This window comes from Heterodontus francisci, chromosome 14, assembly GCF_036365525.1.
Source record: "Heterodontus francisci isolate sHetFra1 chromosome 14, sHetFra1.hap1, whole genome shotgun sequence".
NCBI classification, from domain to species: Eukaryota; Metazoa; Chordata; class Chondrichthyes; order Heterodontiformes; family Heterodontidae; genus Heterodontus; species Heterodontus francisci.
In genome coordinates, this window is record NC_090384.1 from 104,940,112 (window position 1) to 104,964,223 (window position 24,112).

Below are 24,112 nucleotides of genomic sequence, written 5' to 3' on the forward strand. Positions count from 1 at the left end.
CTCATGACCGAGCTGGCCGAGTCCTCAAGGACATATCTGCCAAACTGGGCCTGTGGCAGGCTGTGAGGGAAAAACTTACTTGACCCCACCCTCGCCAATCTACCTGCCACAGATACATCTGTCCATGACAGTAGCGGTGGGAGCAACAACCTGTGGCTCTGGAGTCACCTGTAGGCCAGAGCAGGTAAGGAAGGCAGATTTCCTTCCCTAAAGAACAAGATTGGTTTTTATGACAATCCCGTAGTTTCACAGTCACCATTACAGAGACTAGCATTTTATTCCAGATTTATGAATTTAAAAAAATTAATTAATTGAATTTAAATTCCACCAGCTGCTGTGGTGGGATTTGAACTCACGTCGCTGCAGCATTAATCTGGGCCTCTGGATTACAAGTCAAGAAATATCACTGCTATGCTAAAGACTCTGCAGGTGCCTCTCTGGTATTGTCCGTAAACTCAGTGGTAATACGGTTGAACAGTATACTGGGACCAACACCATACTCTGCCTTAGCGCAGTGGAGATGAAGTCCTGCTTTCACACAGAGGGTAGCCTCCATCATGTCGTGCGGCCCTACCACCATGCTAAATGGGACTGATTCAGAATAGATCTAGCAACTCAAAACTGGGCATGCATGAGGCGCTGTGGGCAGCAGCAGCAGAACTGTATTCAACCACAAACTGTAACCTCATGGCCCAGAATATTCCCCACTCAACCACTACCATCAAGCCGGGGAACCAACCCTGGTTCAATGAGGAATGCAGGAGAGCATGCCAGAGCAGCACCAGGTATACCTAAAAATGAGGTGCCAACCTGGTGAAGCTACAACACAGGACTACATGCAGGCTAAACAGCGAATGCTGCATGTGAGACAAAGCTAAGCGATCCCACACCAATGGATCAGATCTAAGCTCTGTTGTGGTCTAAGCTCTTCAGTCCTGCCACATCCAGTCATGAATGGTGGTGGACAATTAAACAACTGACCTGAGGAGGAGGTTCCACAAATATCCCCATCCTCAATGATGGGGGAGCCCAGCACATCAGTGCAAAAGTCAAGGCTAGAACGTTTGCAACCATCCTCAGCCGGAAGTGCCGAGTGGATGATCCATCTTGGCCTCCTCCCAAGGTCCCCAGCATCACAGGTGCCCGTCTTCAGCAACCGGATTCACTCCACATGATATCAAGGAGCAGTTGAAGGCACTGGATACAGCAAAGACTATGGACCCTGGCAACATCCCAGCTGTAGTACTGAAGACTTGTGCTCCAGAATTAGTCATGCCTCTAGCCAAGCTGTTCCAGTACAGCTACATCTACAACACTGGCATCCATCTGACAATCTGGAAAATTGCCAGCTATGTCCTGTCCACAACAAGCAGGACAAATCCAATCCAGCCAATTACCGCCCCATCAGTCTACTCTCGGTCATCAGCAAAGTGATGGAAAGTATCATTCACACTGCTATCAAGTGGTCCTTACTAAGTAATGACCTGCTCACTGATGCTCAGCCAGGGGTACTGACTCCAGACCTCATTACAGCTTACATACAAACATGGATAAAGGAGCTAAATTCCAGAGGTGAGGTGAGAGTGACTGCCCTTGACATCAAGGCAGCATTTGACCGTGCGGCATCAAGGAGCCGCACTTTGAAGTCAATGGGAATCAGGGGGAAAATTCTCCAAAGGCTGCAGTCATACCCTAGCACAAAGGAAGATGGTTGTGGTTGTTGCAGGCCAATCGTCTCAGCCGCAGGACATCACTGCAGGAATTCCTTCAACTGCTTCATCAATGACTTTCCCTCCAACATGAGGTCAGAAGTGGGGATGTTCGCTGATGACTGCACAGTGTTCAGTACCATTCTAACTCCTTAGATAATGAAGCAGTCCGTGCTCGCATGCAGCAAGATCTGCACAACATTCAGGCTCAGGCTGATAAGTGGCAAGTAACATTCGCATTACACAAGCGCCACACATTGACAATTTTCAACGAGAGAATCTAACCATCTCTCCTTGACGTTAAATGACATTACCATCGCTGAATTCCCCCATTATCAACATCCTGGGGGTTACCATTGACCAGAAACTTAACTGGTCTAACCATATAAATACCGTGGCTACAAGAATAGGTCAGAAGCTGGGAATTCTTTGGCTGGTAACTCACCTCCTGACTCCCCAAAGCCTGTCCACCATCGACAAGGCACAAGTCAGCAATGTGATGGAATACTCTCCACTTGCCTGGTTGGGTGCAGCTCCAACAACACTCAAGAAGCTCAACACCATCCAGGACAAAGCAGCCCGCTTGATTGACACTCCCTCCACCACCACAGTGGCAGCAGTGTGTACCATCGACAAGATGCATTGCAACAACTCGCCAAGGCTCCTTCGACAGCACCTACCAAACCCACGACCTCTACCACTGAGAAAGACAAGGACAGCAGATGCATGGGAACACCACCAGCTGCAAGTTCCTCTCCAAGTCCTCATCCTGACTTGGAACTATATTGCCGTTCCTTCACTGTCGCTGGGTCAAAATCCTGGAACTGCCTTCCTAACAGCACTGTGGGTGTATCGACACCACACAGACTGCAGCAGTTCAAAACAGCAGCTCACCATAACGTTCTCAAGGGTAGTTAGGGATGGGTAACAAATGTTGACCTTGCCAGTGACGCTCACATTCCATGAATGCATTAAAAAAATGCTCTAACACAGGCATTTCAAAGAACTTATTACGTGGTAAAGTGTAACTACTTTTTCAAAGCATAAAAATTTAATTGGAATTGCAAACTATCAGGTTCCCAGCTGTCCCTCCCTGCCCCCCCCCCCCTTTCATCCCTGGCCCCCACAGTTACCCACACCCTCCCAGGTACTTTATTAACTTTTTCTAATCATTTACTTATTGTGTAACAGAAGGAAGCATATTAAAGAGGGAATGCTCGAATTCCTGAAGCACCTGTACCAGCTGCGCGACTGTACTTACAGCCAAATTCCTGCAAGAATTACTCCTACATAATCCCTATGGCTGAGTTTATAGAAAGATTTTCAAGCGCCTGAGCGGTGGCTCAGTTGGTAGAATTTATGCTTCTGAGTCAGATGTTTGTTATCCTCAAGTCCCACGTCAGGCCATGATCAAATAATCCAGGCTGACACTTCCAGTGCAGTACTGAGGGAGTGCTGCACCGTCAGAGATGCCATCTTTCGGATGAGACGCTGAATCCCTTCTGCATTTTTCCGGGATTTAGGTAGTTGTTAAGGATCTATGGAACGGGGAATTACTGGTCCGGAATCATTCTGAGTGCTGGGCCGGCCTGCACGCCCTCTCCCCAGGTTTCTGATGGACCGGCTTTCCTCGCCAGGCGGTGGAATGCGAGCCAGGATCCCGAGACCGGCTGGAGCGCGATTCCTAGGCTCCAAAGCTCTGGATAGCGACCACGAGCGCAGCGTCAGCCTGGAGGACGGTGACATCGAGGACGCCGTCCTCGCACCAGCTTCCCCCCTCACACCCCCTTCCCCCCTCACCCCCTTCCCCCCCCGCACTCTCTTCCCCCCCTGCACCCCATTCCCCCCCAAGCCCCCTCACCATGCACACCCCTTCCCCCCTCGCAACCCCTCCCCCCTCACTCCATGAAATCGCACAGTTTACTTGTTAGGGCCCCTGCTCAGAAATAGCAGCTAACAACCCCACTGCCTTGTAGGCGTCTCAGGGGAGACCAAGGCTAAGGGAGTAAACCCTAACAGAAAATCCGCAGCAGAACCCCGAAGGCGGTCATGTGCAACCTTTGGCATGTTTCTGGCAGTTCCTGCAGCCATACCGGTGCCAAACGTCGTGCTCTGCACTCAGTTGGACCCCACCAGGAAGGCCAAGAGGAGGGTTTGACGCTTGGGCAACTCTCAACCTCCATACATTCCGCCCAGGCGTGCGCCATGGAGAGGACACTCCACAGTCGCCTCACAGCGACCAAAACAACACGGAAGGCAGCAGTTACGGGTTATAAGCCCAGCTCAACTGGCGTAGAGATTGGGCGCCATGGGTTGCCTTTGTTGGTGGGAGAGGTCATCGCATCTCACTGGACAGCTACTGCCTGCCTCAAACCCGGGAAAGCCCCCGGTCAGAAAGGTTCTGTCCCGCCACAGTGTACCTGCTTCAATGGGTGCTTGCAGCTCAGGGTCATTGCCCAACAAGTGGACTGTAACACTTCACCAAACACCACGACAAAAAAAGGAAAGAAGGTACCAGCCCTTCGTTTTGCAAGCTGGAACGTCAGAACTACGTGTTCTGGCCTGTCGGAAGACCAGACACAAATCAACGACTCTCGGCAGGCCGCCATCATTAACAACGAGCTCAGCAGACTCAATGTGGACATTGCAGCACTTCAGGAGACACGCCTCCCTGCGAGCGGATCTCTGAGAGCAAGACGACACCTTCTACTGGCAGGGGAGGGTGCCTGAAGAACCAAGACAGCATGGAGTTGTCTTCGCCATCAGAAACTCTTTGCTCAGCATGATAGAGCATCCCTCAAATGGCTCGGAACACATACTGTCCATCCGACTGCTCACCGCCTCTGGTCCAGTACACCTACTCAACATCTATGCTCCAACACTCTGCTCCCCACCTGAAGTTAAAGACCAGTTCTACGAGGAACTCCATAATATCATTAGTAGCATCCCCAATACCGACCATCTGTTCCTGCTGAGGGACTTTAATGCCAGGGTTGGGGCCGACCATGACTCATGACCCTCCTGCCTTGGTCACTATGGCATTGAAAGGATGAATGAGAATGGACAGAGACTGCTGGAGTTGTGTACCTATCACAACCTCTGCATCACCAACTCGTTCTTTCACACTAAACCCTGTCACCAGGTTTCTTGGAGGCACCCAAGATCACGTCGTTGGCACCAGCTGGGCCTCATCATCACAAGGTGAGCCTCTTTAAACAGTGTCCAAATCACATGCAGCTTCCACAGTGCGGACTGCGACACTGACCACTCCCTGGTGTGCAGCAAAGTTAGACTCAAACCAAAGAAGCTACATCACTCCAAGCAGAAGGGCCACCCACGCATCAACACTAGAAGAATTTCTTATCCACAGCTGTTACATAAGTTTCAAAATTCACTTGAAAAAGCCCTTCAAAACACTCCTGCAGCAGATGCAGAGACCAAATAGGCCCACATCAGAGACGCCATCTATGACTCAGCAATGACCACCTTTGGCAAACATGAGAAGTGGAATGCAGACTGGTTTCAATCTACTTTGAAGAGCTGGAACCTGTCATAGCCGCTAAGCACATTGCACTGCTGAACTACAAGAAATCCTCCAGCGAGTTAACATCCCCAGCACTTAAAGTAGTTAGAAGCGCTGCACAAAGAACAGCCAGGCGCTATGCAAATGACTACTGGCAACACCTATGCAGTCATATTCAGCTGGCCTCTGACACCGGAAACATCAGAAGAATGTATGATGGCATTAAGAGAGCTTTCGGGCCAACCATCAAGAAGATCACCCCCCCTCAAATCTAAATCAGGGGAAACGATCACTGACCAACGCAAGCAAATGGTCCCCGGGTGCAGCACTACCTAGAACGGTACTCCAGGGAGAATGTTGTCACTGAGACCGCCCTCAATGCAGCCCAGACTCTGCCAGTCATGGATGAGCTGGACGAACAGCCAACAAAATCGGAACTCAGTGATGCCATTGATTCTCTAGCCTGTGGAAAAGCCCCTGGAAAGGACGTCATTACCCCTGAAATAATCAAGAGTGCCAAGCCTGCTATACTCTCAGCACTCCATGAACTGCTTTGCCTGTGCTGGGATGAGGGAGCAGTACCACAGGACATGCGCGATGACAATATTACCATACTCTACAAGAACAAGGGTGACCGCCGTGACTACAACAACTACCGTGGAATCTCCCTGCTCAGCACAGTGGGGAAAGTCTTTGCTTGAGTCACTTTAAGCAGACTCCAGAAGCTGGCTAAGCGCGTCTACCCTGAGGCACAGTACAGCTTTCGAGCAGAGAGATCCACCATTGACATGCTGTTCTCCCTTCCCCAGCTACAAGAGAAATGCCGTGAACAACAGATGCCCCTCTACGTTGCTTTCATAGATCTCATCAAAGCCTTTGACCTCATCAGCAGACATGGTCTCTTCAGACTACTAGAAAAGATTGGATGTCCACCAAAGCTACTAAGTATCATCACCTCATTCCATGATGATATAAAAGGCACAATTCAGCATAGCGGTGCCTCATCAGACCCCTTTCCTATCCTAGGTGGCGTGAAACAGGGCTGTGTTCTCGCACCTACATGTTTGGGATCTTCTTCTCATTGCTGCTCTCACATGCATTCAAGTCTTCAGAAGAAGGAATTTTCCTCCACACAAGATCAGATGGCAGGTTGTTCAACCTTGCCCGTCTTAGAGCGAAGACCAAATTACGGAAAGTCCTCATCAGGGAACTCCTCTTTGCTGATGATGCTGCATTAACATCCCACACGGAAGAATTTCTGCACAGACACATGGACAGGATTGCGGCTGCCTGCAACGAATTTGGTCTAACCATCAGCCTCAAGAAAACAAACATCATGGGACAGGATGTCAGGGCGGCACAGTGGCACAGTGCTTAGCGGCACAGCCTCACAGCTCCAGCGACCCGGGTTCAATTCTGGGTACTGCCTGTGTGGAGTTTGCAAGTTCTCCCTGTGTCTACGTGGGTTTCCTCCGGGTGCTCCGGTTTCCTCCTCCCATATGCCAAAAACTTGCAGGTTGATATGTAAATTGGCCATTATAGATTGCCCCTAGTATAGGTAGGTGGTAGGGAAATATAGGGACAGGTGGGGATGTGGTCGGAATATGGGATTAGTGTAGGATTAGTATAAATGGGTGGTTGATGGTCGGCACAGACTCGGTGCGCCGAATGGCCTGTTTCAGTGCTGTATCTCTAAACTAAACTAAAAATGCTCCATCCATCAATATTGGCGACCACACTCTGGAAGTGGTTCAAGAGTTCACCTACCTAGGCTCAACTATCACCAGTAACCTGTTTCTCCATGCAGAAATCAACAAGTGCATGGGAAAGGCGTCCGCTGCTATGTCCAGACTGGCCAAGAGAGTGTGGGAAAATGGCGCACTGACACGGAACACAAAAGTCCGAGTGTTTCAAGCCTGTGTCCTCAGTACCTTGCTGTATGGCAGCGAGGCCTGGACAACGTATGTCAGCCAAGAGCGACGTCTCAACTCATTCCATCTTTGCTGCCTCCGGAGAATCCTTGGCATCAGGTGGCAGGACCGTATCTCCAACGCAGAAGTCCTCGAGGAGGCCAACAGCCCAGCATATATGGCTTGGCCATGTGAGCTGCATGGAAGATGGCTGGATCACCAAGGACACATTGTGCAGCAAGCTCGTCACTGGTTCAGACCCACCGGATGTCCACGTCTCTGCAAATACGACATGAAGTCCTGTGACACTCACCACAAGTCGTGGGAGTCAGTTGCCAGTGATCGCCAGAGCTGGCGGACAGCCATAAAGGCGGGGCTAAAGAATGGCGATTCGAAGAGACTTAGCAGTTGGCAGGAAAAAAGACAGAAGCGCAAGGAGAGAGCCAACTGTGTAACAGCCCCGACAACCAATTTTATCTGCAGCACCTGTGGAAGAGTCTGTCACTCTAGAATTGGCCTTTATAGCCACTCCAGGCACTGCTTCACAAACCACTGACCACTTCTCGGCGCTTACCCATTGTCTCTTGAGACAAGGAAGCCAAAGATGGCACTGGGAACTTTCTGGGTGTCAGGGTCCAATATTCATCCCTTAATACCAGCACAAGCAGATGAAATGGCCATTCATCTCATAACTGTCTGCGAGGCCCTTGCTGTGAGAAACAAACATGTTTGGGTTTACAACATTTCAATTTGCTCCATTGGAAGTGCTTCGAGACATTTCTGATCGACTTGCTGAGGGAGGGAAGGATATAAAGGAATTAACAAAATTTTATTTCTATCGCACCTTCCACAACTTCAGGATGTCCTCATTTTACAGCAAATGAAGTCCTTTTAAAATGTAGTCACTTGTAAAATAGGGAAATGCAGCAGTCAATTTGCACAAAGCAAGGTTCCCACAGCCCCACAATGAGGTAGCAACCAATTTGAGAGATAAATGTTAGTCAAGGCACCAGGGAGAATTCCTCTGCTCTTTTTAATAGTGGCCACGGGATCTTTTACATCCACCTGACAGGGCAGATAGGGCCTCAGTTTAACGTCTCATAAGAAAGACGGCATCTCCGACAGTGCAGCACTCCCTCAGTACTGCACTGGAAGCGTCAGCTTAGGTTATGTGTTCAAGACTCTGGAGCAGGACTGTGAACCTATGACCTGATTCCAGCGAGAATGCACCAACTGATGTCCAAAAATAAATACATAAATAAAAGATACTGACCTGAAATGTTAACTCTGCCTCTCTCTTCACAGATGCTGCCAGACCTGCTGAGTGTTTCCAGCACTTTCTGTTTTTATTTCAGATTTCCAGCATCCGCAGTATTTTGCTTTTATAATAAAAGTTACTTCTTGCCTGTCATTTATTTAACTAATGCTTCCACTCTGATCCAGTAGTTGGCTTTCATTTAGTGACATCAAACTAACAAGCCATGCCATGAAATCTAGTAAATTATTAGAATTTTTTTTTTTAAAGATTAAATAGGATTCAAAGATTATGCCAAAAAATCACTTTTCTCATCCATTTAATTTTCTTCCTCTGTTAAAGCAATGGTTTAAATTCCATTTCTAAATTAAAGGCGCTGCGATTGGGGATGGATGCCCTTTCACATAGTCTACAGTTAAAAGAAAGACTCACCATTCATATAATTGAGAGCATGGGTTAGGAACCAACTGCTCAACAAAATAATATAGCAACCCATTGTCACTGTAGCAAGTTAGCACGGTTTTAAGTTTAAATGAAAAACAGACACCAAATTAGGGCAATGTGCTGCAGGCAGACTAGAATTTTCTTACACCCTTGGAACTTTTAACATCAGCACTTTAAGAGGACACCACTTGCACTCGAAACCCAACTGTTGTCTCTTGGGGAGAGGAGTGTTGTGCATTTCGCTCTCACTCCCCGATGCATGTTTCTCCGGGCGAGGAAGAACTGGGAAGCTGCGAATTTCACATCATTAGCTAGAGGTGAAGGGGTGGGTGGGTATTTGAGAAAGGTGTCAACTTGGACTGCAAGGGGTGAGATTCAGAGACATTCAGCCTGAAATGGGATGGGAAGGGGATGCAGGGACGAGTGAAGAGCGTTAGCATGAACTGGTGAGGGAAAACCACCGTCAGTGTCAGGTGGTGGTGCAGGGAGGGAGGGAAAGGTGTTTGAACAGTGAGAGGGGAGCAGTTCAGGCACAATAGGGGTTGTTGAGGTGGGGTCGTTGGGGGTTGAAATGAATGTCCATGTCAACTGGAAGGGGAGCAGGGGAGAGGAGTGCAATCAAATTGTTGTTACAACTTATAAAAATTTTGAAAAACAGATGATCAGATTCAGAGACTCTCTATACGTAATCTCTCCATCAAAATCCAGGAAACTAACCCCTTCCCCCAAGACAAGTGACAAAATGATAGACATACAACAACTTACATTTATATAGCATCTTTAACATAGTAACATGCCTCAAGGTGCTTCACAGGAGTGTCATATTGGACAATATTTAACACCAGGCTACAGAAAGAGATCATAGGGCAGGCAACCGAATGCGAGCTCAAAGAAGTAGGTTTAAGGAGCATCTTAAAGGAGAAGAGCGAGGGGGGGGGAGAGGTTTAGGGAGGGAATTCCAGAGCTTAGAGCCCAGGCAGCTGAAGGTGCGGCCACCAATGATGGAACAAAGGAAATTGTGAATTAACAAGAGGCCAGGATTGGAGAGGTGCAGAGATCTCAGAGTTGTATCTGCAGTTTAATTTACAACCAGCCTGTAGCCCTCCCTTCTGCATCGCTGTCCTGTATTCAAGGCTGTTTGAGTTGTCAGCTTTTCCTAGTTCTCTTTGACTGTCATGTGGGGCTCATCCAATCATTTCAGGCCATACGACCATATGAATTAGGAGCAGAAGTAGGCCATTCAGCCCCTTGAGCCTGCTCCACCATTTAATAAGATCATGGTTGATCTGTTTGTGTCTCGAATTCCACACTCCCATCTACCCCCGATAACCTTTGATTCCCTTGTCTAACAAGAATCTATCTACCTCCGCCTTAAAAATATTCAATGACTCCGCCTTCACCACCTTCTGAGGCAGAGTGTTCCAAAGTCGCACAACCCTCAGAGAAAAAATTTCTCATCTCTGTCCTAAAAGGGCAACCCCTAATTTTAAAATAGTGCCCCCTTGTTCTAGACGCCCCCACAAGAGGAAACATCCTTTCCACATCCACCTTGTCAAGACCGTTCAGGATCTTATATACTTCAATAAAGTCTCCTCTAACTCTTCTAAACTCCAGTGAAAACAAGCCGTGTCTGTCCAACCTTTCCTTTTTTTTATTCATTCATGGGATGTGGGCGTTGCTGGCTAGGCCAGCACTTATTGCCCATCCCTAATTGCCCTCGAGAAGGTGGTGGTGAGCTGCCTTTTTGAACTGCTGCAGTCCATGGGAGGTTAGGAAGGGAGTTCCAGGATTTTGACCCAGCGACAGTGAAGGAATGGCGATATAGTTCCAAGTCAGGATGGTGTGCGACTTGGAGGGGAACTTGCAGGTGGTGATGTTCCCATGCATCTGCTGCCCTTGTCCTTCTAGTGGTAGAGGTCGGAGATTTGGAATGTGCTGTCTAAGGAGCCTTGGTCCTCATAAGACCATCCCCTCATTCCAGGTATCAATCTAGTAAACCGCTTCCAATGCATTCACATCCTTCCTTAAATAAGGAGACCAAAACTGCACACAGTATTCTGGATGTGGTCTCACCAATGCCCTGTAAAACTGAAGCATAACGTCCTTACTTTTACTTTCAATTCCTCTCGTAATAAAGGATAGCATTCCATTCGGCTTCTTTAAATGCTTTTAAAATGAACCAAGGACTGGAAAATTTGAAAGCACCTTCCAGCACACACAGCTCCCCAAACAGAGATTAAACTTTCTACTGAATTCAGATTTTTTTTTTACTTAAAGAGCAATTTGGAGAAGATGTTTCTACTTGTTGGGGAGACCAGAACTAGGGGATCATAGATTTAAGATAGTCACGAATAAATCCAATAGGGAATTCAGGTAAACCTCTTTACCCAGAGAGTGGTGAGAAGGTGGAACTCACTAAAGGCCTGCTATCCGACCCGAACCCAACAGGAACCGACGGCACGCGTCGGGTTCGGGTCGGGTCGGGCCGAGTCCGGGTCAGGCCGGACACACACGTTAAGTGCTCCGCTGTTAAGTATTGAAATTTTAAAAAAACTTACCTGAGCTGGGAGTCCGGGACGAAACTGAGTCTGCGCAGTGAGCAAGTGACGTCACTATGATGTCATCACGCATGCACTGCAGCTTTGTGGAGCTTCCCAGTCGGAAGGTAAGTAAAGGGATGGTTGGGTCAAGCTCGGGGTGAAATTGGAGGGACTCGGGCCGGGTCGGGCTCGGGTCCACTGTGGATCGGTCAGGTTCAGGTCGGGTTCTTTTTCCCAACCTGAGCAGGCCTTTAGAGCTCGCTACCCCAGGGAGTGGTTAAGGCGAACAGCATCGAACACTTGAGGGAGATTGAAATGGAAGGATATGCTGGTAGAGTTAGATGAAGAGTTGTGGGAATATTAGGAACAGGAAGAAGCCATTCAGCCCCTCGAACCTGCTCCGCCATTTAATTAGATCATGGCTGATCTGTACCTTAACTCCAAACTGCCTTTGCTCCATCTCCCTAATACCCTTACCCAACAAAAATCTATCAATCTCAGCTCTAAACCACTTAACCTCTTCCAGTTCTGATGAAAGGTCATCAATCTGAAACATTAACTCAGTTTCTCTCTACGCAGACGTTGCCTGAACTGAGTGTTCTCCAGCATTTTCTGCCTTTATTTAAAATACATATATTGTTTCAACCTTGATGTCATATGTGAGTTGAGCTTCCAACCACACATCCACAGCATCATTAAGAACACCATTTTTGATCTACGAGGGAGTAAAGGGTTATGGGGGGGGAAGACAGGAAAACGGGAGTTAAGGCCATAATCAGATCAGCCATGATCTTATCGAATGGCAGAGCAGGATGGAGGGGCCGAATGGCCTACTCCTGCTCCTATTTCTATGTACCTCTGTAACATCGCCTGACTTTGCCCCACTTCACCTCATCTGTTGCTGAAACGCTCATCCATGCCGTTGCTCCCTCCACACTTGACTATTCCAATGCTCACCTGACTGGCCTCTCATCTTCCACCCTCTAAACTTAAGCTCATCTAAAACTCTGCTACCGTATCTAACTCACATCAGGTCCCGATCACCCATCGTCCCTGTGCTCGCTGACCTACATTTGGCTTCTGGTCCAGCAACACTTCAAATTGAAAATTCTGATATTTGTTTTCAAATATCTCCATGGCCTCATCCCTCCCTATCTCTGTAACTTCCTGCAGCCCCTACAATCCTCTTTCAATTCTGGCCTCTTGCACCTCCTCAATTTTAATCGCTCCACTATTAGTGGCTGTGCCTTCAGCTGCCTGGGCCCTAAGCTCCGGAATTCCCTCCCTACACCTCTCCGCCTCACTACCTCACTTTCCTCCTTTAAGATGCTCCTTAAAACTTCACTCTTTGACAAAGTTTTTGGTCTGTCCTATCTATACAAATATCTCATGTGGCTCGATGTCAAATGTTTGTTTGATAATTGCTCCTGCAAGGCGCAGTGGGACATTTTACTACATGAAAAGGCACTATATAAATTTAAGTTGTTGTTGTTGTAATGAGCGGCTGCCACTGTACAATTATACAGCTGATAAATACTCGAATGTGCTTTCATTGAAAGTTACTTTCGACTTTTAAGCATTGCAATTGCTGCATTAACACTGTCACAAAGGAAATCTGATCTGTTTGCAAGCGACTAAAAGATCCTGCCCAGATGCTGTCCTCTTGGAGGGTGCTGCTTACAGATGGTTGCCGGTCATACTGAATGTCGCTGCACACGTATCCCATTCAACTCTCTGTTTACAGCAAGACATATATTCTGAAATATATTTGCTTCCTATTACTGCAGTAATGCAGTCAAAGTGAAATATTAAATGCATGCAAAAAGCAAACCCGAAGCACAACCTGACTTGTTAAACGCTCTTCAAATGGTATCCCTGTGTTAGAAAAGTCAAATAGAAAGAAACATGTATTTCCACAGCACCTTTCACGTACAGCCAAGGAAGTACTTTTTGAAAGGTAGTCACTGTTGTAATGCAGGAAACGCAGCAGCCAATTTGCGCACAGCAAGCTCCCACAAACAGCGATCACAGAACGGCCAGGTAATCTGTTTGAGTTGACATTTGCTGAGGGAATAAATATTGGCCACGACATCAGGAAGAAATCCCCAGCTCTTCTTTGAATAATGCTGTGGGAATTTTCAGACCCACCCGAGAGGCCAGACAGGGTCTGAGTTTAACGTTTTGTTCGAAAAGACGGCACAGCATTAGAACGTCAGCCTCGAGTTTGTGCTCAAATCTTTGGGGTGGGGCCTGAACCTTCTGGACTCAGATATGAGCAGGCTACCCATTGAGTCATGGCAGGCTAAGACTGAAGATGGTGAGTTTAAGCCCCATTCAATGGCCTTGAGCATCTCACCTAGGCTGATATTTGAATGCACCGTTGAAGGAATGCTACATTGTTGGAACTGTCATCCCTCAGATGAGATGTTAAACAGAGGATTCTTCTGTCAGTCCCAGGGGGTCCAGGAGGCTATTTGAAGAGCAGTCCTCCCCATACCCTGCCAACATTCTTTTTTTCTGCTCACTCCAGCATATACAGCAGTGTAAGATAGGGAATTCTGTGTTCTGGCCAACATCACCTAAAACAAAGTAACTAGCCATGTATCTCATTATTGTGTGTGGGACCTTGCTGTGTGTGAAATGGCTGCCATGTTTGCTGACACAACACTTCAAAGGTAAGTAATTGTACGTTAATGAATTCTTCGGACAACCGCTCAAAGGGACAAATTTTGCAGAGCTATGGGGAGTGGAATTAATTGAATAGCTCTACCAAAGATCCAGCACAGGTAGAATGGGCTAAATGACCTACACCTGTTTTTTTTTTAAATTCGTTCACAGGATGTGGGCATTGCTGGCCAGGCCAGCATTTATTGCCCATCCCTAATAGCCCTTGAGAAGGTGGTGGTGAGCTGCCTTCTTGAACCGCTGCAGTCCATGTGGGGTAGGTACACCCACAGTGCTGTTAAGAAGTGAGTTCCAGGATTTTGACCCAGCAACAGTGAAGGAACGGTGATAGAGTTCCAAGTTAGGATGGTGTGTGGCTTGGAGGGGAACTTGCAGGTGGTGGTGTTCCCTTGCATTTGCTGCCCTTGTCCTTCTAGTTGGTAGGGGTCGCTGGTTTGGAAAGTGCTGTCTGAGTAGCTTTGGTGCGTTGCTGCAGTGCATCTTGTAGATGGTACACATTGCTGCCACTGTGCATTGGTGGTGGAAGGAGTGAATATTTGTGGACGGAGTGCCAATCAAGTGGGCTGCTTTGTCCTGGATGGTGTCAAGCTTCTTGAGTGCTGTTGGAGCTGCACCCATCCAGGCAAGTGGACAGTATTCCATCACACTCCTGACTTGTGCCTTGTAGATGGTGGATAGGCTTTGGGGAGTCAGGAGGTGAGTTACACGCCGCAGGATTCCTAGCCTCTGACCTGCTCTTGTAGTGATGGTATTTATTTGGCTACTCCAGTTCAGGTTCTGGTCAATGGTAAACCCCAGGATGTTGATAGTGAGGGATTCAGTGATTGTAATGCCGTTGAATGTCAAGGTGAGATGGTTGGATTCTCTCTTGTTGGAGATGGTCATTGCCTGGCACTTATGTGGCTGTATCATTCTACGAAGCATTGAAGAGATATGACACAGCACTATAGAATTATAAATTCTACTTTTATCTTACATGGGCAGTTTTAAAAAAAAAACAGTTTAAGGAGCTTTGTTATGTTATGGGCCAATATTTATTGTCCATCCCTGGGTGGGTTTGTTACAACTAAGGAGCTTGCTAGGCCACTTGGAGGGCAGTTAAGAGTCAACCATATTGGTGATGGACTGGAGTCACACAAAGGCCCCCTCCGGGTAAGGACCAGTTGAGATTTTACAACAATCCGACAGCTTCATGGTGATTTTAACTGTCCCTTTGTCATAGGCTCTCCAACCAGTGAAAATGTTTCTATCTACTCAATCAATCCCTTTCAAAAACCTAAAAACCTCAATCAGATCACCCTGTAACCTTCTAAATTCCAGGGAGTACCAGCCTAGTTTAAATAATCTCTCTCCTCACAATCTAACCCTTGGGGCCCTGGTAATATTCTGGTGAATCTGCACTGCACTCTTTCCAAGATTAATATATCCAAGATGTGGTGCTCCCAACTGTACACCATATCCAGATGTGGTTAAATCAGGGCTTTTATAGCTCCAGCTAAACCTCCACTCCTAATTATTCAATTAATTATCCCCATATTCTTTTTGAGTTACTTTAATAATACGGATCTACCCCAGCTAGTCTTGCCTTCACCAGACCTTGTTTGCTGAGCATTGCCGAGAGAAACAGGAATGCTTTTGTTGCAGCTTCGCCGCATTTAAATTGCAGATTTTTTTTTTTTAAATACAGTCTACCGGAAATTAAAATTTGAGAGTGTTAATTATACATTTTGTATTGGAAGATTGCTGGTGGCAGAACCACAATATTATTGACTTTGCTGCCAGTGTCAATTACAGAATGCTGCTCCCTCAAGACTAAAGGTTCTAAATTCAACAACAAAAAACACCTTTGGTTTCTCAGAAAGAAATGACATGCATTTCTATAGCACCTTTCACAACCTCAGGATGTCTCAAAGAACTTTACAGCCAATCTTTGAAGTCACTGTAGCAATGTAAGAAACATGGCAGCCAATTCCAGGGAGTACCAGCCTCGTTTAAATAATCTCTCTCCTCACAATCTAACCCTTGGAGCCCTGGTAATATTCTGGTGAAGCAACAGCAAGTTTCCAGAAACAGCAATGAGTTAAATGACCGGATAATTGGTTTTTAGGTTTTGAGTGAGGGATAAAATATTGGCCAGGACATCGAGAACAACTCCCCTGCTCTTCTTTGAAGGAGCTGCTGTGGGATCTTTTACATTTACGCAAGAGGTTTAACGTCTCAAATAAAAGGCAGTACCTCTGACAGTGCAGCATACCCTCAGTACTGCACTGGGAGTGTCAGCCTAAATTCTGTGTTCAGGCTTTGGGGTGGGACTCAAACCAATAACCTTCTGACGCAGAGGTGAAAGTGCTACCATCTGAGCCCTTGCTGACAACTTAACTGCAACCCACAAAAGCGACTCTGTGAAACAGCTCCCTAACCCCAACATGATCGTACCAACACACCTCACATCATGCATTGGCAAGAGATTTAATTCATTTGGACAGTTTCTCGATGAGTCCCATTCACAGGGTCATCTGCAGATTTTCAATTCTCAGGTTTGAAAATAAAATAGCTAAGTGTCAATGGACATTAATTACCCACAAACAGCTGTTAAAAATGGATCGGAGTTCAAAGCTTGCAGCGATATGCAGATGATTTGCTTGTGCTGACTTGCACATTTATCCAAATGTTAGTCACCAACAACACCGTCTGTTTTACATTTCAATTAGTATTTCAGACAGACAGAAGACAGAGAGGTAAGAATTAACTATCTTTTTCAATAAACATCATTCTAGGGATGTGGGTGACACTACATTTACTGCCCATCCCTCGTAGCCAGGAGATATCCAGCCCAATTTGCCCCGAGGGTATTAGGAGTCAATTTGAGACAAAATAATGCAGTGACCGCAAACTAAGCACATGCAGTTAAATGTAGAATACTGGCATAGTAACATGTATTTCCAAAACCTTTTTGACTGCTATTTAGACAGTTTTAAAATAACTGGATCCACAACAGTAGACAGAATTTCATGTGGACTCGGTAAGTATTTATATCCAGGCCTTCACCCAACCAGATACTCAAGTCAAACGCCCAGCAGAGTTCAGTTGGCAACACTCTCAACTCTTGACTCAGGTTGTGGGTTCAAGTTCCATTTGTGTATGAGTGTATAATCCAAGCCAATACTTTAGTGCAAGAGTGCTACACTGTCAGAGGTGCCACCTTTCAGATGAGACATTAAACTGAGGCTCCATCTGCCCCCTCTGAGATGGCCAGTAAAGATCCCATGTCACTGTTCAAAGAGAGGGGAGTTCTTTCCAGTGTCCTGGACAATTATTATCTCTCAGCAAATGTCACTAAAACAGATTACCTAGTCATTTGTCACATTGCTGTTTGCTGAGCATAAACTGGTTGCTGTGTTTAACTTTGCTGTGTTTAACTTTGCAACGACAGTGAAAATGGGTCGGACTCTGTGGTCTGTGGTGAATGTTACACCTGCCCTTGTGCACAGACGTTTTATAAGCTTTTGCAATAGCAAGTTCTGGTCAGCCAACTATCCAAAAAGCACAGCATCCTCTATCGAGATCTGTGAGAACAGGGCAAATGTGTGTCTCCTTAACCAACCAAACTGAAGAATTATTAATGAGCAGTGCAGACTCTGAGCCAGGAAATGTTTGTTACAATAAAGAATTGAATGTCAAATTAGGTACAGAAAACAAAGAGGGGGAAAAGGAAGCCTGGATTAAGAGAGAGAAAGACAGAGAAAAGAGACAAAGGAAAAAAAATTTCAAATTACAATTTTTGTACATTAAAAAAAACAACAAATAAAATCTGAAGAAATGAGGCTCCACAATGGTAAAAGTTAGTTTTCAGTGCCAGAGGGGTTGTTTGGTAGTAAGAAAGACTTCTTTCTTTTCTTTTGGGCCTCCTTATCTCGAGAGACAATGGATACGCGCCTGGAGGTGGTCAGTGGTTTGTGAAGCAGCGCCTGGAGTGGCTATAAAGGCCAATTCTGGAGTGACAGGCTCTTCCACAGGTGCTGCAGAGAAAATTGTTTGTTGGGGCTGTTGCACAGTTGGCTCTCCCCTTGCGCCTCTGTCTTTTTTCCTGCCAACTACTAAGTCTCTTCGACTCGCCACAATTTAGCCCTGTCTTTATGGCTGCCCGCCAGCTCTGGCGAATGCTGGCAACTGACTCCCACGACTTGTGATCAATGTCACACGATTTCATGTCGCGTTTGCAGACGTCTTTATAACGGAGACATGGACGGCCGGTGGGTCTGATACCAGTGGCGAGCTCGCTGTACAATGTGTCTTTGGGGATCCTGCCATCTTCCATGCGGCTCACATGGCCAAGCCATCTCAAGCGCCGCTGACTCAGTAGTGTGTATAAGCTGGGGATGTTGGCCGCTTCAAGGACTTCTGTGTTGGAGATATAGTCCTGCCACCTGATGCCAAGTATTCTCCGAAGGCAGCGAAGATGGAATGAATTGAGACGTCGCTCTTGGCTGGCATACGTTGTCCAGGCCTCGCTGCCGTAGAGCAAGGTAATGAGGACACAGGCCTGATACACTCGGACTTTTGTGTTCCGTGTCAGTGCGCCATTTTCCCACACTCTCTTGGCCAGTCTGAACATAGCAGTGGAAGCCTTACCCATGCGCTTGTTGATTTCTGCATCTAGAGACAGGTTACTGGTGATAGTTGAGCCTAGGTAGGTGAACTCTTGAACCACTTCCAGAGCGTGGTCGCCAATATTGATGGATGGAGCATTTCTGACATCCTGCCCCATGATGTTCGTTTTCTTGAGGCTGATGGTTAGGCCAAATTCATTGCAGGCAGACGCAAACCTGTCGATGAGACTCTGCAGGCATTCTTCAGTGTGAGATGTTAAAGCAGCATCGTCAGCAAAGAGGAGTTCTCTGATGAGGACTTTCCGTACTTTGGACTTCGCTCTTAGACGGGCAAGGTTGAACAACCTGCCCCCTGATCTTGTGTGCAGGAAAATTCCTTCTTCAGAGGATTTGAACGCATGTGAAAGCAGCAGGGAGAAGAAAATCCCAAAAAGTGTGGGTGCGAGAACACAGCCCTGTTTCACACCACTCAGGATAGGAAAGGGCTCTGATGAGGAGCCACCATGTTGAATTGTGCCTTTCATATTGTCATGGAATGAGGTGATGATACTTAGTAGCTTTGGTGGACATCCGATCTTTTCTAGTAGTCTGAAGAGACCACGTCTGCTGACGAGGTCAAAGGCTTTGGTGAGATCAATGAAAGCAATGTAGAGGGGCATCTGTTGTTCACGGCATTTCTCCTGTATCTGACGAAGGGAGAACAGCATGTCAATAGTCGATCTCTCTGCACGAAAGCCACACTGTGCCTCAGGGTAGACGCGCTCGGCCAGCTTCTGGAGCCTGTTCAGAGCGACTCGAGCAAAGACTTTCCCCACTATGCTGAGCAGGGAGATTCCACGGTAGTTGTTGCAGTCACCGCGGTCACCTTTGTTTTTATAGAGGGTTTTTATAGAAAGACTTACCACCAGTAAAAAGGTACTTACATTTGAATAGAGAAAGCCTAACTTTTTTTTTTAGTGAGTTTAGTCCGTATCTAGCATCAATGAGATAAGTACAGTAACTTCATGCCGTTCCATGTATTTCAATGCTGAGTCTCTCCATGAGATACCAGTGTAGTACAACTTCTGGAGGAGCAGGGCAACTCGTACAGCAAGTTCCAGACTTACACATTTAAGTATGCATGAGAAGTTATCGATTGCCAAATTATTAACAGTGAGCACCATTAGCCTTGCCATTATTTTTAACCACAAAATCTGACGCATTATTTCAATTGCATATCATAGATTGATGCAGGACAAAAGGAGGCCATTCGGCCCATCGTGTCTGTGCCGGCTCTTTGAAAGAGCTATTCAATTAGTCCCACACCCCTTACTCTTCCCACTTCAGGTATTTATCTAATTCCTTCTTGAAAATATGCCACTTTGACCAAGCTTTTGGTCATCTGCCTAAATATCTCCTTACGAGGCACGCTGTCAAATTTTGTTTGCTAATGCTCCTGTGAAGCACCTTGGGACATTTTACTATGTTAAAGGGAGCAATAGAAATACAGGTTGCTGTTGTTGTAATGCCAGAGGATCTTTCATGTCAACTCGGAGAACAGATGTTTATTCGGGTACCCATCCAAAAAGATAGCACCTCCAACAGTGCAGCACTCCCTCCATACTGCACTGGAGTGTCAGCCTGGATTATTTTATCCTCAGGTCTCTGCAGTGGGACTGGAAGCCAACAGCTTCTGACTCAAGAGGCGAGAGTGCTACCAACTGAGCTTCCTACATTACAACAGGGGCAACATTTCAAAAGTACACCATTGGCTGTAAATCACTCTGGGACATCCCGTGGTCACAAAAGGTGCTATATAAATGCAAGTCTATCTTTTTAATAAATTGGTGTACAGGCAATAACATTATTCTGATATGGTAAAGAGGGAAAACTATTCCTCCTGGTTGCTGAGCTATTAACAAGAGGCATAAATTAAAACCACCACCAAAGTAATGAAGGGAAAGGTTAGGAGACCGAGTGAGACCGGCAGAGCTTAAAAGTGCAGCGGCAGCAGGAAGGAGCGAGACGGAGTGAGACCGGCAAAGTTTAAAAGTGCAGCGGGAAGGAGCGAGACTGAGTGAGACCGGCAGAGCTTAAAAGTGCAGCGGCAGCAGGAAGGAGCGAGACGGAGTGAGACCGGCAAAGATTAAAAGTGCAGCGGCAGCGGGAAGAAGTTTACAAAAAAAAGAGCCAACAGTGACGTCACAGGAGAGCTGCAAGGTGATTGGTTGGTGAGTCACCGCTGTTAGGGAATAGGGCGGCACAGTGGTTAGCACCGCAGCCTCACAGCTCCAGGGACCCGGGTTCGATTCCTGGTACTGCCTGTGTGGAGTTTGCAAGTTCTCCCTGTGTCTGCGTGGGTTTTCTCCGGGTGCTCCGGTTTCCTCCCACAAGCCAAAAGACTTGCAGGTTGATAGGTAAATTGGCCATTATAAATTGTCACTAGTATAGGTAGGTGGTAGGGAAATATAGGGACAGATGGGGATGTTTGGTAGGAATATAGGATTAGTATAAATGGGTGGTTGATGTTCGGCACAGACTCGGTGGGCCGAAGGGCCTGTTTCAGTGCTGTATCTCTAATCTAATCTAATCTAATCTAATCTAAATAGCTGGGTAAGTATCTCAGGTAAGAAAAGTTTAAATGTTTATAGTTTATTTCAAATATAGTCAATGTTTTTTTTTAGGGAGTTCTGCAGTAACAAGTAGGGCGGCACAGCGGCGCAGTGGTTAGCACCGCAGCCTCACAGCTCCAGGGACCCGGGTTCAATTCTGGGTACTGCCTGTGCGGAGTTTGCAAGTTCTCCCTGTGACCGCGTGGGTTTTCGCCGGGTGCTCCGGTTTCCTCCCACAGCCAAAGACTTGCAGGTGTTAGGTAAATTGGCCGTTGTAAATTGCCCCTAGTGTAGGTAGGTGGTAGGGAATATGGGATTACTGTAGGGTTAGTATAAATGGGTGATTGTTGGTCGGCACAGACTTGGTGGGCCGAAGGGCCTGTTACAGTGCTGTGTCTCTAAAATAAAAATTAAAATAAAAAAAGGATCAGGGAGGAAGGGCCCTAGAGTAACTGATATTATTGGATATTCAGATCTTCCAGAAGGTTTAATTTAATTTAAAGGTTTAAGTCATGGCAGGAGAGCTCAAAGCCGTGGTGTGCACCTCGTGCTCCACATCGGAAGCGAGGAACATTTCCAGTGACCGGGGTCAGCATGGGTGCAGGAAGTGTCTCCAGCTGCAACTCCTGGAAGCACGGGTTTCAGAGCTGGAGAGGCAGCTGGGGACACTGTGGAGCATCCACGAGGCGGAGAGTATCGTGGATAGCACGTATAGAGAGGTGGTCACACCGCAGGCTCAGACCCCACAGGCAGGAGGGGAATGGGTGACTACCAGGCAGAGCAAGAGGACTAGGCAGGCAGTTCAGGAATCTCCTGTGGCTACTCCCCTGCAAAACAGATATTCTGCTTTGGATACTGTTGGGGGGAATGGCCTCTCAGGGGAAAGCAGCAACAGCCCTATTCGTTGCACCACGGTTGGCTCTGCTGCACAAGGGAGGAGTAAAAAGTGTGGGAATGCAATAGTTATAAGGGATTCAATTGTAAGGGGAATAGATAGGCATTTCTGTAGCCGCAAATGAGACTCCAGGATGATATGTTGCCTCCCTGATGCGAGGGTCAAGTATATCTCAGAGTGGTCACAGGACATTTTGAAGGGGGAGGGTAGACAGCCAGTGGTCGTGGTACACATTGGTACAAACAACATAGGTAAAAAAAAGGATGAGGTCCTAAAAGCAGAATATAGGGAGTTAGGAAATAAGTTGAAAAATAGGACCTCAAAGGTAGTGATCTCAGGATTACTACCAGTGCCACGTGCTAGTCAGAGTAGAAATAGCAGGATATATCAGATGAATACGTGGCTGAAGAGATGGTGTGAGGGGGAGGGTTTTAGATTCCCGGGACAGGTTCTGGGGGAGGTGGAACCAGTACAAACTGGATGGGTTACATCTGGGCAGGACCGGGACTGACGTCCTAGGGGGAGTATTTGCCAGAGTGGTTGGGGAGGGTTTAAACTAAAATGGCAGGGGGATGGGAACATTTGCAAGGAGTCAGAGGAGGGGGGATTGAAGACAAGAACAAAAGACAGGAAGGGGAATAAGAAAAGTGATAGGCAGAGAAATCAAGGGCCTGAATCAAACAGGGCCAGTGAAAAATAGTGGGAAGGGGACAAGTAGTGTCAAAAAGACAAGCCTTAAGGCTTTGTGCCTTAACACGTGGAGCATTCACAATAAAGTGGATGAATTAATCGCACAAATAGATGCAAACAGGTATGATACAGTCGCGATTACAGAGACATGGCTGCAAGGTGACCAGGGATAGGAAATGAACATCCAGGGATATTCAGTATTTAGGAAGGACAGACAAAAAGCAAAAGGTGGTGGAGTTGCATTGCTGGTTAAAGAGGAAATTAACGCAATAGTGAGGAAAGATATTATCTCTGACGATGTGGAATCTGTATGGGTAGAGCTGAGAAACACTAAGGGGCAAAAAACGTTAGTGGGGGTTGTATATAGACCCTAAAACTGTAGTGGTGATGTTGGGAATGGCATTAAACAGGAAATTAGAGATGCATGCGATAAAGTAACATCTGTAGTTATGGGTGATTTTAATCTGCATATAGATTGGGCAAATCAAATTATTCACAATACCGTAGAGGAGGAATTCTTGGAGTGTATACGGGATGGTTGTCTGGATCAATATGTTGAGGAACCAACTAGAGAACAGGCCATCCTAGACTGAGTATTATGTAATGAGAGAGGAATAATTGACAATCTAGTGGTGCGAGGCCCCTTGGGGACGAGCGACCATAATATGATAGAATTCTTCATCAAGATGGAGAGTGACGTAGTTGATTCTGAGACAAGTGTCCTGAATCTTAGTAAAGGAAACTACGAAGATATGAGGCGCGAGTTGGCCATGACAGATTGGGAAACGTTATTTAAAGGGATGACGGTGGATAGGCAATAGCAAACATTTAAAGAGCGCATTGATGAACTGCAACAATTGTTTATCCCTGTCTGGCGCAATAGTAAAATGGGAAAGGCAGCGAAACCCTGGCTTACAAGGGAAATTGGAGATAGCATTAGATCCAAGGAAGAGACATATAAATTTGCCAGGAAAAACAACAGACCTGAGGATTGGGAGCAGTTTAGAATTCAGCAAAGGAGGACCAAACAATTGATTAAGAAGGGGAAAATAGAGTATGAGAGCAAGCTTGCAGGGAACATAAAAACTGACTGTAAAAGTTTCTATAGGTATGTGAAGAGAAAAAGATTGAAGACAAATGTAGGTCCCTTACAGTCAGAAACAGGGGAATTTATTATGGGGAATAAAGAAACGGCTGACCAACTAAATGCATACTTTGGTTCTGTCTTCACAAAGGAGGACACAAATATCATACTGGAAA

General features: G+C 46.6%; 1 protein-coding gene across 7 annotated transcripts in view; it reads right to left on the minus strand.

Annotated features, from left to right (window-relative positions):
- LOC137377196 (transcriptional enhancer factor TEF-1) overlaps window positions 1–24,112 on the minus strand; it is a 301,232-nt gene that overhangs the window by 69,641 nt on the left and 207,479 nt on the right. For 2 of the 7 annotated variants that reach the window (XM_068046674.1, XM_068046675.1), the window contains exon 1: window positions 2,229–2,383. The exons of 4 other annotated variants lie outside the window; for them this stretch is intronic. In XM_068046674.1, coding sequence (XP_067902775.1) covers window positions 2,229–2,352 — 124 coding nt within the window. In that variant the 5' untranslated portion in view covers window positions 2,353–2,383. One more of the 7 variants, XM_068046676.1, reaches the window with a different exon arrangement.